Source organism: Harpia harpyja, chromosome 11 (genome assembly GCF_026419915.1).
Source record: "Harpia harpyja isolate bHarHar1 chromosome 11, bHarHar1 primary haplotype, whole genome shotgun sequence".
In the NCBI taxonomy this organism is placed as follows: Eukaryota; Metazoa; Chordata; class Aves; order Accipitriformes; family Accipitridae; genus Harpia; species Harpia harpyja.
The window spans coordinates 6,647,329-6,661,422 of NC_068950.1; the positions used below are offsets into that span (position 1 = coordinate 6,647,329).

General features: G+C 49.6%; 1 protein-coding gene across 1 annotated transcript; it reads left to right on the top strand.

Moving 5' to 3' along the window:
• Positions 1 to 1,899: 1,899 nt before the first annotated feature.
• On the top strand, positions 1,900 to 13,387 carry RGS4 (regulator of G protein signaling 4). Its single transcript, XM_052802468.1, has 6 exons — positions 1,900 to 2,082; positions 3,623 to 6,334; positions 8,895 to 8,999; positions 9,986 to 10,047; positions 10,805 to 10,971; positions 11,502 to 13,387. The coding sequence occupies exons 2-6, from the start codon at positions 6,291 to 6,293 to the stop codon at positions 11,751 to 11,753; spliced, it is 630 nt and encodes a 209-aa protein (XP_052658428.1). The 5' UTR covers positions 1,900 to 2,082; positions 3,623 to 6,290; the 3' UTR covers positions 11,754 to 13,387.
• The last annotated feature ends 707 nt before the right edge of the window (positions 13,388 to 14,094 follow it).

A 14,094-nucleotide genomic window follows, 5' to 3' on the forward strand; every position in this document is an offset into this window, starting at 1 on the left:
CATCCGCAGACTTGTCAAACATGACCTTTTAAATAACTGGCATACCCTTGAGACTGGCATTGACAGATGCTTGCTGCTTCCAAGCTGCCTTTTGTAAGCAGACTCAGAGAATTAAACAACTAAACTGTGACCAGAGCTGTAAGCAACGTGCTTTGGATGCTGAGCCATGACCCCTTTGACAAAACATCCCCTGGGCTTTGCACTCCTGAATAAAGCTCTGGCCTTTGTTCCCTGGCATGGGCCCTTGTGGTATGGCAGCTCTAATCCTGCTCAGCTGCCACTGGAAAAATAAGAGGGAAGGAAGGAAGGAAGGTCCATCTAAGGTTAAGACAGTAGATCTCACTGGATCTGCAGTGACAAAAGATTTAGCCTTGCAGCCTTTAACTTCACATCCTCTAGTAACTGTCTAGGCAGAAGATAGCTCAATCACATTAAAAAGCTGGGCTTTCTAAAGCTGTAGAAAAGAAGTCACTGCACAGCTGGGTTGCTAAGGTGCAGAATGCATGATGAGTGGTTTTGCTGTACACTGTACATAAAGGCATCTTAATTTCTGACGCATCCACCCTCCTCCTGCCTCCCTTTATGCCTCCCTCTCCCCTGTACCTTAGGGCACATTCGGGTGAAGCAACTGGCCCACGAGTGAGAGGTTCCCAGGCAAGGTGTGTGCAAACCACTGACTGTAAGCTAATGCGGTGATGGGCCCACAGGTCAATCTGAGCTGTGCCACCATCGCCCATCACAGCTCCTGTCTCAACAGGGGATTTCCCTGTAAGCTTCAAATAGTAAGTACATTCAGTAAGCTGCAGGCAGAGCTGGGACACAGTGAAATCTGCTCAGTGTCCCTTGCAAAAGACCAGCGAGTGTGTCCCTGCCTAGGAGCTATGCAGCCCTGGGGATGATCTACACAGTTTTACATCAACCAAGTGCAACTGGCTTGCTCTAAGATTCTTGGAGGAATAGGCTAAAGAGTTCTCAGGACAAAGAGTGGTGCTTTTTCATACATTTTAGAATAAAAGGAGACTGAAAGAAAGCCATGCTCTAAGAGGGGGTGAGCTATATAGTCACAGAGCTATTAACCTTTGATCAGTGCAGAAGCACCATTAGTATGGGCGGTAGCAGACTCATTTGAAAAGGTGGTGATATAATTGATACCAGCTGATGTGATTTAATGGAAAAATAGACCTTTTCTAATGAGCTTAATAGTGCTTTTATGAGGGAGTTGTGGTGGCAAAATAGATTTATAAATGAATATGACTTGCTATCAATATTTGGCTTAAAATGTCATAAAATCCATATTAGATGGACTAAAAGTGGCTAAATGAGACATTTGAAAGTGTTTTTAGTGTTGGGAAAGCATCAGTGAACAGGCATATGTTGGCTTGGTTTGTGGTCCAGTGTTATTCAAAACTTTCTTAGTGATTAAGAGGAAATATTTAAGGGGCTGTTAAGATGGATGATGAGGCAGAGATTTGGGAAATTGGAAAGCAAATTACTCAAATTACAGCTTTTTCTGTTGTCTGATGCCCACAAACAAGAACAATAGCCAGACAAAAAAAACCCCTACTTATTTCATCAGGAAACCCAAACCAGGAGAAAAAAAAAAGTCCATTTGGGCTGAACAAAATTATTCCTTTGATACAAGATGAAATATTTTTTCTGGGTAGTAACAGAAGTAGGCAGCCCAAAAACTGAGGGTTGAAGCAAAGAAAAACCCAACCAAACCACCCCAAATTATTAGGAACTTCCAAGCACTTAGAAATTACAAAAATCCACTGATGTTGTAGGTGCATGTATAAGTAGAAAACACCTGAGAGCATGGGAAAATTGTACAAGTTGTATGTTTGGTTGTATGAAGTTGGGGCTAAGGAACGTGCTGAATGAATGTGCTAACGTTTACAGAGCATCGCTTCAGAGAGGAGCAGGCTCAGCAAGAAACTACGACAACAAACCAAAGCTGCTTTGCCTTTAAAAGTTCATCTTCGCCTCGTCCAAGAGAAGCAGAAAGGTGACTGGGTCAGCCTGGAGGTATATCCACTTGAGAAGGTTTCTGTGTGAGCAGCAAATTAGCCATGTGGCAGAATGGTGAGTCGTCCCTCTTGTCAGGGTTAATTTAGGAAGAGATGCTCTCTCCTCAAAGGCTGCCTCTGGGGGCTGGTTGGGAGGGCCATGGCTGTGGTCACACGTGAAGTCAGGCAGTGAATTGCAGAGACATGGGAAAGAACGATTTCCTCAGACTATGCTGTGGGACAACGTTTCTGGGAATCCCAGTGCTGTCTGGGGGACCCTATGGGGACAAGCGTGGTCTCTCCATGTGTCTTTTGGAGAGGTCAGGCCATAGTCAGTGCCCTGGGACAGGAAACATGGCTGCATGCAGTGTCAGGCACAGGCACGTGCTGAGCTGATTCATCCAAACTCAGACCCAAATGGTCCTTCCAGGGCGCTCTGCTCCCAGCTCATTAGCTGTAATTCCATCAAAGCACATGTGTGTGTGGAGATGATGCAGCCCTTGTTACTGGAAGGAAATCTTACCCACTAACAGGTGTACTGGAGAAGAAACCAATGGTGGGTTGTTGTACTGGAAGAGATTTTGTGCAAAGAGTGCTTGGGGCTGGGGTATGGGAGAAGGAAATTGGGGAGCTCAGCACAGCTCCAGGCCCCCTCCCCACGGCAGGGCTTGGCACTGGGGCTGCTCACGTGGGCAGAAGTGTCACCAGGGCAGCTACCCATGCAGGGCTTCTGCAGCCTGGGGCCTTGGGGACTAATGCCACCCTGGCTGGTGCTTCTCAGGGGTGTGGGAGCTGCTCCAGTTCCTCACCAATGCTGTCTGCAGAGCAGATCGGGAGCCAGACATGTATTGGGATGGCGATGCCCATGAGAAAGATGGGCAATACTCTGTGCAGTGTCCCCCTGTGCACCCAGGGGATTTGCCAGCCCGATCCCAAGGTGCCTGACTGGTTTTGTGAGACGTGAAGAGGAGGAAGAGTAGGCTACTGTTAGCCTCTGCAAAGCAGACTGGGGAAGGCAGCAGTGACAGGAGAGGCTCTGGCCCAGCAGCACATCCTCACAGCTCCCATGTCATGCCCTTTTCCGTTTCCAGTGACGTAAAGCAGCCGTCTTCCTTGTGTGCTCATGCATCCCACGGCACACTGCTCTGAGATGGATGGGAAGGGACTGAGGCAGGAGAGCCCCGCGCTGTCAGGAGGGCAACAGCCTGTAGTAGCTCGGCTCTGGGCAATGACCACCGAAGCAGCGTTCCCCGTGCTCCCTGCCTCCTCCTGCAGCCTGCTGCTTGGCCGCAGCTGAGCCGAGGGACACATCCCACACGCACTTGTGTACGGGGGAGAGCACATGTGTGTGACGTTTTTCCCTTGCAGTGATGGTGGGAGGGAAAGCTCTGTTTCATAGCCTTGTCTCCGGCTGCTTGGGGAGGCAGAGCGGGGGATGCAGCAGGGATGAGTGGGTGGGGGAAGAGGGATGCCACAGTGGGAACCTCAGATGTTTAATATCGTGCTGTCTCCTATGAGCCCCTGGGTGCCTCCAAAGCACCGCATGGCCAAGAGATGTATTGGCCAGGGAGCCCCCACCCCAGCCCATCCTCACTGCTGATTTCTTCATGCCACAGGTGAAGTGAGCCAGAGGTGACGTGACAGGCATAACCAGTGGTGTGAGCTGCCACTTCTCTAACTGGCAGGGAGGAGGAGATTTTGGTGTTGAGCACAGCACAGACTGCACCATGTGAGAAGAGGCCTGACTACGAAGGGTAAGAGATGGAAGGGGGTACTTTGGATTGCGGACCAGCTGGAGCAGCTAAGAGGATATTAAACTGCAACAGCGGGGAAACACAGCTTACAGGAGGAACAGTATGCAAACCCAAACTCCTCGCTTGGGGGCCAGACTGAACCAGTCTGTGTTAATGAACTGGAAAAAGGGAAATTTCAATAGCAGCAGTTCTAGGAGTCTGCATACCTAGTCCAGGGAGGATGGTCTTAGTTGCAAAGCCCTTTGGCCTGGTTGTTGTGAAGGCCATGTTAGAAACTTCTTATTACAGCGCCCTCACACAGAAGTTGGGGAATGCAGAGGTAACTTGATGTTGACAACACCAGCATTCGAGTGTCATTAGAGCCACACAGTGAACGTGCTTACAATCCACAGAGAAGTGTGACATTCCTAAATCTGGTTACATGCCAATTTGCAGAGAAACTGCAAAATTTCTGTGTTCTGCACAGAGGTTCTCTGCCCTAGCAAGCAACCCTTGGGACCTTCCTGAGCCAGGAGGTCAGGCTCTGGCTGCCAGGGTTAGGGTTAGGGTCAAGGTTAGAGCTGTCAGTTTAGCCAGCTGAGCTCTTGAATTGCTTGAATGAATGTGCTGCAGTTGCACACAAACAGCAGTAACATTACACAAGTTTGAGATTAAAATTAAATTAATTAAATTAAATATTTAGCAATTAATTAATTAGTTAAGTTTTTTCCCGTTGGCTATATTCAGCCCTTTGGCTTCTCTCCTCCCCAAACAGAAGACATCAGAGAGCTTTGGCACCAACTCTGCCAGTGCTCAGTTGCTTCCTACAGATTCACCCAAGTCCTGGTAACTCACCAACTCTAAAGACACAAGGGGATTCACTCAGTTAAAGTTTTACACTGCCCTGAGCTGGAGCTGATTTTTAGTCCAAGCAGCACAGGACTTGCATGCATGTTGCCTCAGGTTTGGCAACAGGACAGTCACATTCGTACAAAAGCATTTTAAAGTTAATTAGAGCGTTGCCTTTCAGCACAGTTAATGATCTGAGAAGATGCAGTATGCCAAGGCAGATAAACTAGTCTGGGATCTGGGTTGTCTGTGCTGCTGGCTGTAGACTCTAGACACACAGGAAGGAAAAGCTCACCCTGCAACTTCTGCAGGTTGTGGGCAAAGCATTTAAAGGTTTCTGGGGAGAAGGAGTGCAGCAGTGGGTAGCGTGGGCAGACAGCTTGCTGCTGAACCGAAGCTTCTTTATTTCCCAGCAGGAGCAAAACTTGAAGTGCAGCAGACCATATGCATGTCTGTCTGCCCAAAGCTTTCCCCTCTTTTCTGATGATGGTACAGGCTGTGCTGAGCCACGGCTCAATAAATATCAGCCAATTCTCTCTATCCAGAGTGGCAGTTGCCTTCTGCACCCTCCAAGGGCTGAGGACAAGTGGTGTAGCTGGAGTCATTCTGCTCTCCCTTGGGACTACAGCAGAGCCAGGCAGTGCAGTCACCACCAAACATTCCCACAGCCAGGTGTTTCATGGGTTCATCCTTTAGCACAGAGTAGCCTCAACACTGCCACAAAGTCCTCTCTGGGCAGGCAGTTATACCTATTGTTTTAATTAATCATCTTCCCTTGGAGACTTGGGGACTCCTGAGTCCCAGGGTCTGGCTTTTAATTAGGGGTAAATGCAAATGGAGAAGTAAGGTATTACAGTGATACCCATATACCTAAGGCAGCTGTGTTGTCAGCCTCCTGTCTTTCTTTTTCCTACACATATACGTGAGCTGTCCCCAAATATGTGTGTGCCGGGGCGCACACATTTTATATTCCAATAGTGATATGCCCCTCAGAGGTTTTTTTTCAGCCTCACCAAAGGCATATATCCACATGCCTCTAGAATAAAACAGGACAGTCTCATCTGCCTGGGTAGTTCCCTGGTGAATTTCCATTCTTTCCTTAGAGCTCCGGTTTCTCCATTTGTTGGGATTACTGTAACCTTTTGTGTTCAAAATTATTGTCCCTTGTTTGCCCCAGGTTGCTTTAAATAGAAGGGGAAAATGAACAGAGGAGATTAAACAGAGATTTGCTGGAGGAACGAGCAAAGCTCATCTCACTTCTCAGAATTGATTCTCTGACCCTTTTTACTGTCTGTGCCCCTTTGAAAATCTCATCCAGCTTTTATCTGAACCGTTCCACCTTTTGCAATAGAGGAAAGCCCCTGAAGCTTTTTCCGCCCTCTTAAAAGAATCCACCTCTGCAGCCAGACACCAAGCTTAATTTCTGGTAAGGTTTTGAATCCCACTCACTCCTTTGTCTTGGCTTATACGTCACCCTCTTCCTCTTGGGTGGGCAAAAAGGGGACGGGTGCTGCTGCTGTGCTGACTCCTCACTGGGTCACCCAGTGCTGCTGGGCTGTCTGGGCTAGGCTATAAAACAGAGCCAAGGCAGCTCAGCTGGCTCAGAGACGAGACTGAATTCTGCAGACAGTGAAGGACCACGCAGCCTCTGCCGGCTCCTGCGTTGTTTTTCCTGGAATACAGAACCGACCTCGGGAGCAAGATGTGCAAGGGACTCGCTGCACTGCCAGCCACTTGCTTAAAAAGGTACTGTTTATTTCTGAGCATCTGTTAATGGTCTTGTTAGTCTGGAGATGTATTGCACTTTGTGTGAACCAGAAGTGGCAGATTCGGCTGTGATTCTTGTGTAAGATTACGTACAAATGATTGCTTACAGGCTTTTTTTTTCTTCTGTTAGTCAGAAGCAGAATGCATAAAGGTTTTGTACTGAACTGTGGGAACTCTAAACCCATCCTTCCTATCAGCAAAACAAGCAGCTCTTAGCATTGCTGTGTTTTGATATTCCTGTCATCTGCTTCTGCCGCAAGCTTTGCACCCCTTTTCTCCTTTCAATACTTTCGCTGCTGAATTTTCTTTTCTTGATTTTTTTTGAGGGGGAAGCAAGGCAGACGGGATATCAAAAAGATTGAGGGTCGTTCCCCAAAATGCATCCCAGATGCAGAAACCCAGCCTGGCAGGACCAGAGACCTGGCTGCCAGCTGGCAGGGCAGGGATGCGGGCCAGCCCAGGGCACCGCAGATCTGGATGCGGCATCAGCCAGTGTGGGGTCAGCCTGTATCCCCTGGGTGTGTACTGATGGTGAGGGGCTGGGTCAGGCTCTACCCCCGGTCCACAGCTCCGTGGGGCTGCTGTGGGGCTGGCCATACCCCTGTTGTGCGGTGCCGTTCAGGATGGGCTGAGCTGTACCCCTGCCATGGGTGCAGGATCTGGCTGTGCCCTGGTGTGCAGTACCAGCCAGGCACCCCTCATGCTGGCAGAGCGGAGCCTGTGCACCCCCAAACATGCCCTCGGCGTCACGGCCTGCCCCACAGCCCAGCGTGAGGGGGGTCTCTATGCCTGCAAGGGGGCCACGAGCCCTCCTGGAGGGGTGTTACTCCCTTTCAGGTGCTGTGGGGCCTGGAGACCCCCAGCAGGGTGGCCCAGCTCCCCAGAATGGCACTGGCCCCACAAAACTCGCTGCTCATCCAGCCCATGCAAACTTGCAGGGGTCTGGTGGCGCAGCGCTATCTTTCTGGCCGCTCATGCCTTCAGGAGCGCTCCTGAGGCTACTTCCCGGTGGCTGTGCAGTGGGAGAGGGCTGGGAAAATACAAACTGAGACTCAGCCTGCTCCCACCTGAGAGAAAAAGCTCCCGGGTCATGGTGGATTTGAAAACAAGTGCTGAAAATGTGAGGAAAAAATATTGACACACACACCTCTCCCCATTTGCAAGAACATTTGATGGGGGAAATAAAAAAAACCCCACATTTGACAAAATGCAAAGAAAAAAATGTTCACATCTTTTAACCACCTCTGTCCAGGATTCCCAAGAAAGTTGGTCTCTCCCAGAAAGTTGCAAGCAGCAGTGTCTTGTTTCCTCCTGCTGCCGCCTTCCTGCAGACCTGAGCAGTCTCCTTCTGGGGGCAAGTAGCATGAGAGAGCGAGGCAGACCGAGTCTGGCAGCGCCGAGTACCTGATGTCTGCCTGGGCAGGGCCTGGATGTTGGCCCTGGTCACAGGCACCCAGCTCTAAAGAAGCTGTGGGCTTCCTTCACTCGCACCATAGTGCTGGAGTTGTTAAGGAAACATTTATGAGCACATGCAAGCAGTGAGATACAATATGGCCAGGACCACTGACAGGGTGCTATGGCTAGAGCAAAGAGCAGTGCTGGGAGCCTGAGCAGCTACTGGAGCTCAGCCCTGCAGCACAACCTCTTGCTTTTTTCCAGTCTCTGATCTCAGGAGCAGGAGAAGAACTTCCTGCTTACACTATTGTTGCACCCTGCGGCAGGCCAGGGCTTGCACCCCTGAGCAAGCAGGACTGATTTACCCACGCCCTCATTCTTAAACTGGAAGGAAATCCAGAGAGATGCTGAGGCCAGCAGCAGCTGCATACCTAGATGATGTTGCTGTCAGGCAATGATTGTCCTGAGCATGCTGGAAAGCAGAACAAAATTAAGCATGCATCCTTGTAGGAGCTTGCTGTGGAGCAGGGGAGTAGCTTGTAGTCAGTGTGGGCTGGTTGTGGTGAATCTCCTGATTCATCCCCTGATGTCACCCCATGGTCCTGCTCCGAGTCCTTTGCTTCTTCTCTTTCCCTCTATGTCACAGGCAGCTGCTTGGTGGGGTGGCCTGGCACGGCCATGCTGTTCCCGTAGCTGGGTGAGGAGGTGAGGAGATGGTAAGGGCTGCAGGAAAGGATTAGTAAGGGTGTAAGAACCAGACACTGGTCGCTGGGCAAATCTGCTTGAGGAGAAGTGACACATTTACAGCACGGTGATGCCTTTCTATCACAATATTTTAACTGTAAGCAAACAGTAGGAAAACAGCAGCTTTTCCCCCTTTGCCAGCCCTGCCTCCAGGCTGATGACCTTCTCAGCAAGCAAATGGTGCTGTTGAACGTGAAAAATGACTTCTTCGACTTCGTTGTATTTGTCTAGTAACAGAAATGTGCCTTATGTGAGGAGTGGAAAGTCAGCACTGGAGTCACTAGCAGTGACCTGCATTTGTGTCACTGAGTAATGCTGAAGGAGCTTATTGCAGGTGAGAAGGCTGCAGGAGGAGTTGTAACACACGATATTCATCTTGCTCTTGAATTGTTTCTTTCAGTGCCAAAGACATGAAGTATCGTCTGGGCTTCTTACTACAGAAGTCAGACTCCTGTGACTACAGCTCTTCCCAGGGCAAGAAGGAGAAAGTATCTTCAAGCCAGAGGTAAGAGCAGATGCTGTGATGTACGTAAACTCTGGCTGGCTGCAACATGTTGTTTACTCCTTCGCTGAGCTGAACTTCATTAGCATTTCTGCTGCTGCTTCCCAGTACCTCCTGAACACCTGTGTGTTTAAATCTAGTGTGGCAATATAAGTCCTCAGGTATTGATAGTCCCTTTCCATGAAGAAGGTTGAACTAGAGGTCCCTTTCTGCCAACACTTCTGTGATTCAATATGCATGGGCACATGGAAAGACTTGTGCAGTCTCCTGCGCAGGGGAATAACACCATCACAAGACCCAGTGTGACTTGACACATTGCAGAATCAGCATCGCTGTCTCTTTGAGTTGGATTTGTGCGATGGTCCACACAGCTGCACAGAGGTATTGGCACAGAAAACAGAGAGAGCAGCCTGTCAGGGTATCACTGCTCTCACTGAGGTGCAAGTAGATGGTGTCCTTTCCAAGGAGGACTCCAAAGGCCAAGGTATGCTCGTGGACTAGATTAGCCCTAGGATGTTCTGGTACAGTGGGGGGAATGAGTGCAGGATGTGTTACCACGTTCCCCATGTGTTTTCTAGTTCCCGTGTTACTCTCTCTTCCATATAGCTACTGTTCCCCTGACAGGTTAAAGAAATCAGCCCTTTGGAGTTCACTGATATGACCCATAAGAGTGACTCCAGGTCTGTGCCCCAGAAAGAGATGCAGCCAGTCACAAAATAAACACAAAATCCCCAACAATTTTTCCAGGAAAATTCCTTTCCAGCCCATGGCTGGTGACAGAGATTGCAAACTGGAATTTCTGTAGATTAGATCTGGGATCCCAGGGGTCTCTGTAAAGCAAGCAGACACTTCCTTCTTGGTGTCTCATGTATGTTCTTACAACAATCAGAGAAAGAGATTTTCTAATGGTGCTGAGCAAAAAACCCAGATTTGTCCTTTCTGTACTCCCCTTAAATCTTCCCTATGTTTCTCCCTTTGTCTCCTTTTAGGGTTAGCCAAGAGGAAGTCAGAAAATGGGCAGACTCTTTGGAAAACTTGATCCATCATGACAGTAAGTAAAGAGGGCCCTTTTGCTGCCTGCAGAGTGTGTGTGCTGCGAGCAGTCCCTGGAGGGGGTATGGGACGTTATCTCAAGTCTCTTAGCAGCACACAGTAGCTGCTTTGGCCACATAGGCCTCTGGGAGGGGTGGTGAAGGGTCCTCTTGGTCAGATCCAAGGGACAATGCCAATGTATCATGGTTGAGGCTTTGACCTACTGCTGAGCTGTCCCTCTCATGAAGGCAACTGGTTTAGCCCCTGTGCAAAGAGAGAGCAAGACTGCGGCACACAGTTAACAGTGGGTTAAACAAGAACCAAAAAGTGGAGAAACTGTTTGCAGCTGAGCCCATGGGAGACTTTGTCTTCCCATCGGTTCCAGGCTACATTGATGTCCTTGAGGTTTCCTTTGCACTGTTCCCATGGCCTGAGACTCTGCAGCGTGTGTTGGCTGCCTCCTCAGGGCCTCCTGGGAACGCGTGAGTTGCTTGTGTTCTCCTGGCTGAGACAGCGAAGGTCACAGTGGGGGGGCAGGCAGCTGAGGACCCATATGTGACATCCCCATGGGGCCTGTCTTGAGTTCCAGCCTCCCTCGGCATGCATGAGTGACTGCCGTGGAGGCAGGCAGCCATCCTCACTGCTAGCTCCAGGGGAGGTGCTCATTCAGCTCTGGGAAGTAGAACACAGAATTGCTGTTTGCTGGGGTTCATGGGGATGACTGTCCAGGAACCAACTCTCTTACCTGACTTGGTTTTCCTCTAAACAATCTGTAGGAGGACTGGCTGCTTTCCGTGCTTTTCTCAAATCTGAGTACAGTGAGGAAAACATCGAGTTCTGGGTCAGTTGTGAGGACTACAAGAAAACCAAGTCACCAGCCAAGCTCAGCCCCAAGGCCAGAAAGATCTATGATGAGTTCATCTCGGTGCAGGCGACAAAAGAGGTATGTGCACAGAACATTTCTTGGGCAAAGGTATTACCCTAAATTCTGAACCAGGCCAGCAGCACAGGGAAGTAGAGATCAGTAGTTTCACAAGAGTTGCAGGATGCTGCTTCTCTGCTAGTCAGCAAGGAAACGGTGTCATTTTTATTGCTTTCGTATTAAACTTGGATAGAGAGAAACTGGGTTTAGTGACAACCATGTGGCCATCCCACGTGCACACTCAAATGGGAGAAGCCCAAGAAGACTGTGATTCCTGGTGTTCCAGCTGCTCCCATGCAGTTGTTTGAGTTTCGTGGCTGGCTGCATCCCAGAGAGATATGTGTCAGTCTCCCCTGACGGTTCATCTGGCAGCAGAGATGCATTGGTATCCAGCTGCACAGATTATGCCAAGGGTGTCAAACAGCCATTTTGGACAACTGCCCACCAAGGACAGCTGAAGCACACTTGGTGGAGAGATGCTTGGATTTTCCCTTACCTATGCTAGCCACTTCTGGGACAGATCCTACTTACACTGTCCCTTTGGCCCACAGGTGAACCTGGATTCATGCACACGGGAGAAGACGAGCCACAATGTGTTGGAGCCTACACTGTCCTGCTTTGATGAGGCTCAGAGAAAAATATTCACCCTCATGGAAAAGGATTCTTACCGCCGTTTCCTCAAGTCCCCCTACTACCTGGACTTGGTCAGCCCACCTGGTGCTGGCTGTGGGCCTGAAAACTGCAAAAGAAGCCACACTCACACCTTAGACTGCAACTCTAACATCATCTCTCAGTGCGCCTGAACCTGCAGCAAGGCAGGAGCAGGCTGGGCTCTTGCAAGAATATACGGCAGCAAAAGCATTCATTGGCATGAAGCAACAGAGCTGTCTCCAATAGCTGTCTAATGTCCCAGTTGTATCCCATGTCATGCAACAGCCAGCATTTGTAACCCAAACCAGGCTCAGTTTGTGTAGCAAACCCTCCTCTGACTCCATCGGTGTAGGAGCCCTGGAGTCTGTGTCTGACATGAAAGCTGGGTGCAATCATTGCATGTCCGCTGTGTTTCTGGCGAGCCCTGCAAGCCCAGGAGGGTGGTGGGGGAGCACAGGCTCAGACCCAGCACTACCCACCGAGGGACCAGACTTGCAGCGTTGCGGTGTGACACCTAGCAAGGAGCACGGGAAAGAGGAAGCCAAGGGAAGCGTTGGGGACTGTGGTCTCCCCTTTCTAATTGGCAAAAGCTTAAACGGAAAGGACTTTCTGTGGTCCTTAGCTGTTCACATAGCTCCCAAATGTCTAGGCTTTCAGTAGTATTTGCTCAGAACTTGGGCTGTGCTGCATTACAGTGATCAGACATAGGGAGAGCTCCTACTCTTTCTTGAAGGGAGACCAAAACTTTTCAGACAAACAGCCTCCCTCAATCACCACAGCCACAATTGCAGGGAAGCTCTCCCCTCCAGCTGCTTCTCCCTCTGTGGCGTCTAGTTTACAGTGGCCAAGGATCTTTCCTAGGGCCGTATGGAGCTATTATTTTGGGGGGAGGTTAATTATTTCATATATTATTAATTATGTCCTTCATGCTCCCAGGTTAAATACTGTAGCTGAGCAGAACACAAACGTGTTCTTCTCTCCCAGACTTGATGGGTGTATATTACTGACGCTGGGAGTGCCATTTGGATTCAGGTTTGTCTGCCCTGGCTTGTATGGAGCAGTTTGTGAGGGAATAGGACCACAACAGCTGGGGAGGAAAGGACCTGCTTAGGAGTACTTGAGAAAGTCTGTCTTTTTTTTTTTTTTTAAGATGTTATTTGTGTGAGTTTGTATTTCAGTAGTAGCATGACTCACTTTTTTCCTGGAGATGGTAGGAGGAGTGTGTCAGTCTCATTACTGCTTCTGGGCTTTGCTGGAAGGCAGCTTACTTTTTAATCACTGTGGTTAGATATGGCCTTCACTGGGGGCTTCGGGACTGGCACTGACCTGCAGCTGGAGGCACAAGAAATAGGTGCAGGCCTTTCTGTCTTGGGCTGCAGTACCAGGTATCACACTCTCTCCCAGCCCTTGGTCTCTCCTTAGTTGGATATTGCTGCTCTGACAACCATGTATTCCTCACTCTGCATCCCAGTCCAGACAACAGTTCTCATACCGGGCTTTTGACGTGGCAGGAGGAGGCTGTGGTTCTCCGGTAGGCACTTCCAGGCCCACAGAGAAACATCTCTTTTAACATTTGCTTTATTTTGTATTTATTTGATTGTACTGACATATATCACCCTGCATGTTCAGCTAAGAGACGGAGAGGCTTGCTAAAGCTCTAAACATAGCCAAGCATGTAGCTATGTTTTGTTTTCCCCTGGTGCTGGGAACTCTTGATAACTATTGCAAAAACTGTATTGATATTTAAATAATGATGAATACATTCTAAATAAAAATGTTTGCATTAGTCCCTTCTAAAATGCCATTGTGTGAACCAAAGAAAATGCACGGAGATCCAATTCATTGGCCAAGGTTACTCTAAAAAGTCATTTTACAAATGGCTTCACTCAGAGGTTGTTTTAAATTACAGAAAGATGAAACAGCCATTATATCCTTCAGATACCCTCGGCACCGTGAGCCTGGGGGATGCCAGGCTTTTTGGGTCCATGCTGTGCCTGACAGTGAGCTCAGCACAGGGACCACCCATCCTTGCCGAGGGGCTGGGGTAAGCATGAGGCCCCCTTGGAGGGGGGGAATGTAAAGGAGCACGTCCTCACTGCAAATGTTTTCCACCCAGAGCTCCAGAGGGGAACACGTTTTAGCTCAGAGCTCAACCTGTCCCTGGGCCCAAACCCTGTGAGTGCAGAGCTGCCGCCCGAAGGTGGCATGGCTGGGGGTGAGCAGGGCTGGCTCTTGCCCAGCCCCTGCCCCTGCAGACACTGTGGCTGCTACTGGAGCGTGAGCCGACTTTGCGAGCTGAAGCCCTGGGCAGCACCTGAGCAGCGGGGCTGGGGGTGCCCGTGCAGTGCTGGCGCTGGGGTTTTTCCTCTGGATCAGCCTCCTGGGGTGACACTTTTATTCCCTTTTCAGTTTCCTGAGAAACCACCGCATCGGTTGGAACAGAAGCTCTCGGAGACCTTTGGTCTTGCCAGGGCTTTTGGGCACAAGTTTTGG

Bases quoted from the DNA above. Each gene is read 5' to 3' on its own strand.
- RGS4 (XM_052802468.1), top strand. From the start codon at position 6,291: ATGTGCAAGGGACTCGCTGCACTGCCAGCCACTTGCTTAAAAAG. The intron at 6,335-8,894 runs GTACTGTTTATT...TGTTTCTTTCAG, and splicing joins CCAGCCACTTGCTTAAAAAG to TGCCAAAGACATGAAGTATC. The intron at 10,048-10,804 runs GTAAGTAAAGAG...AACAATCTGTAG, and splicing joins AAACTTGATCCATCATGACA to GAGGACTGGCTGCTTTCCGT.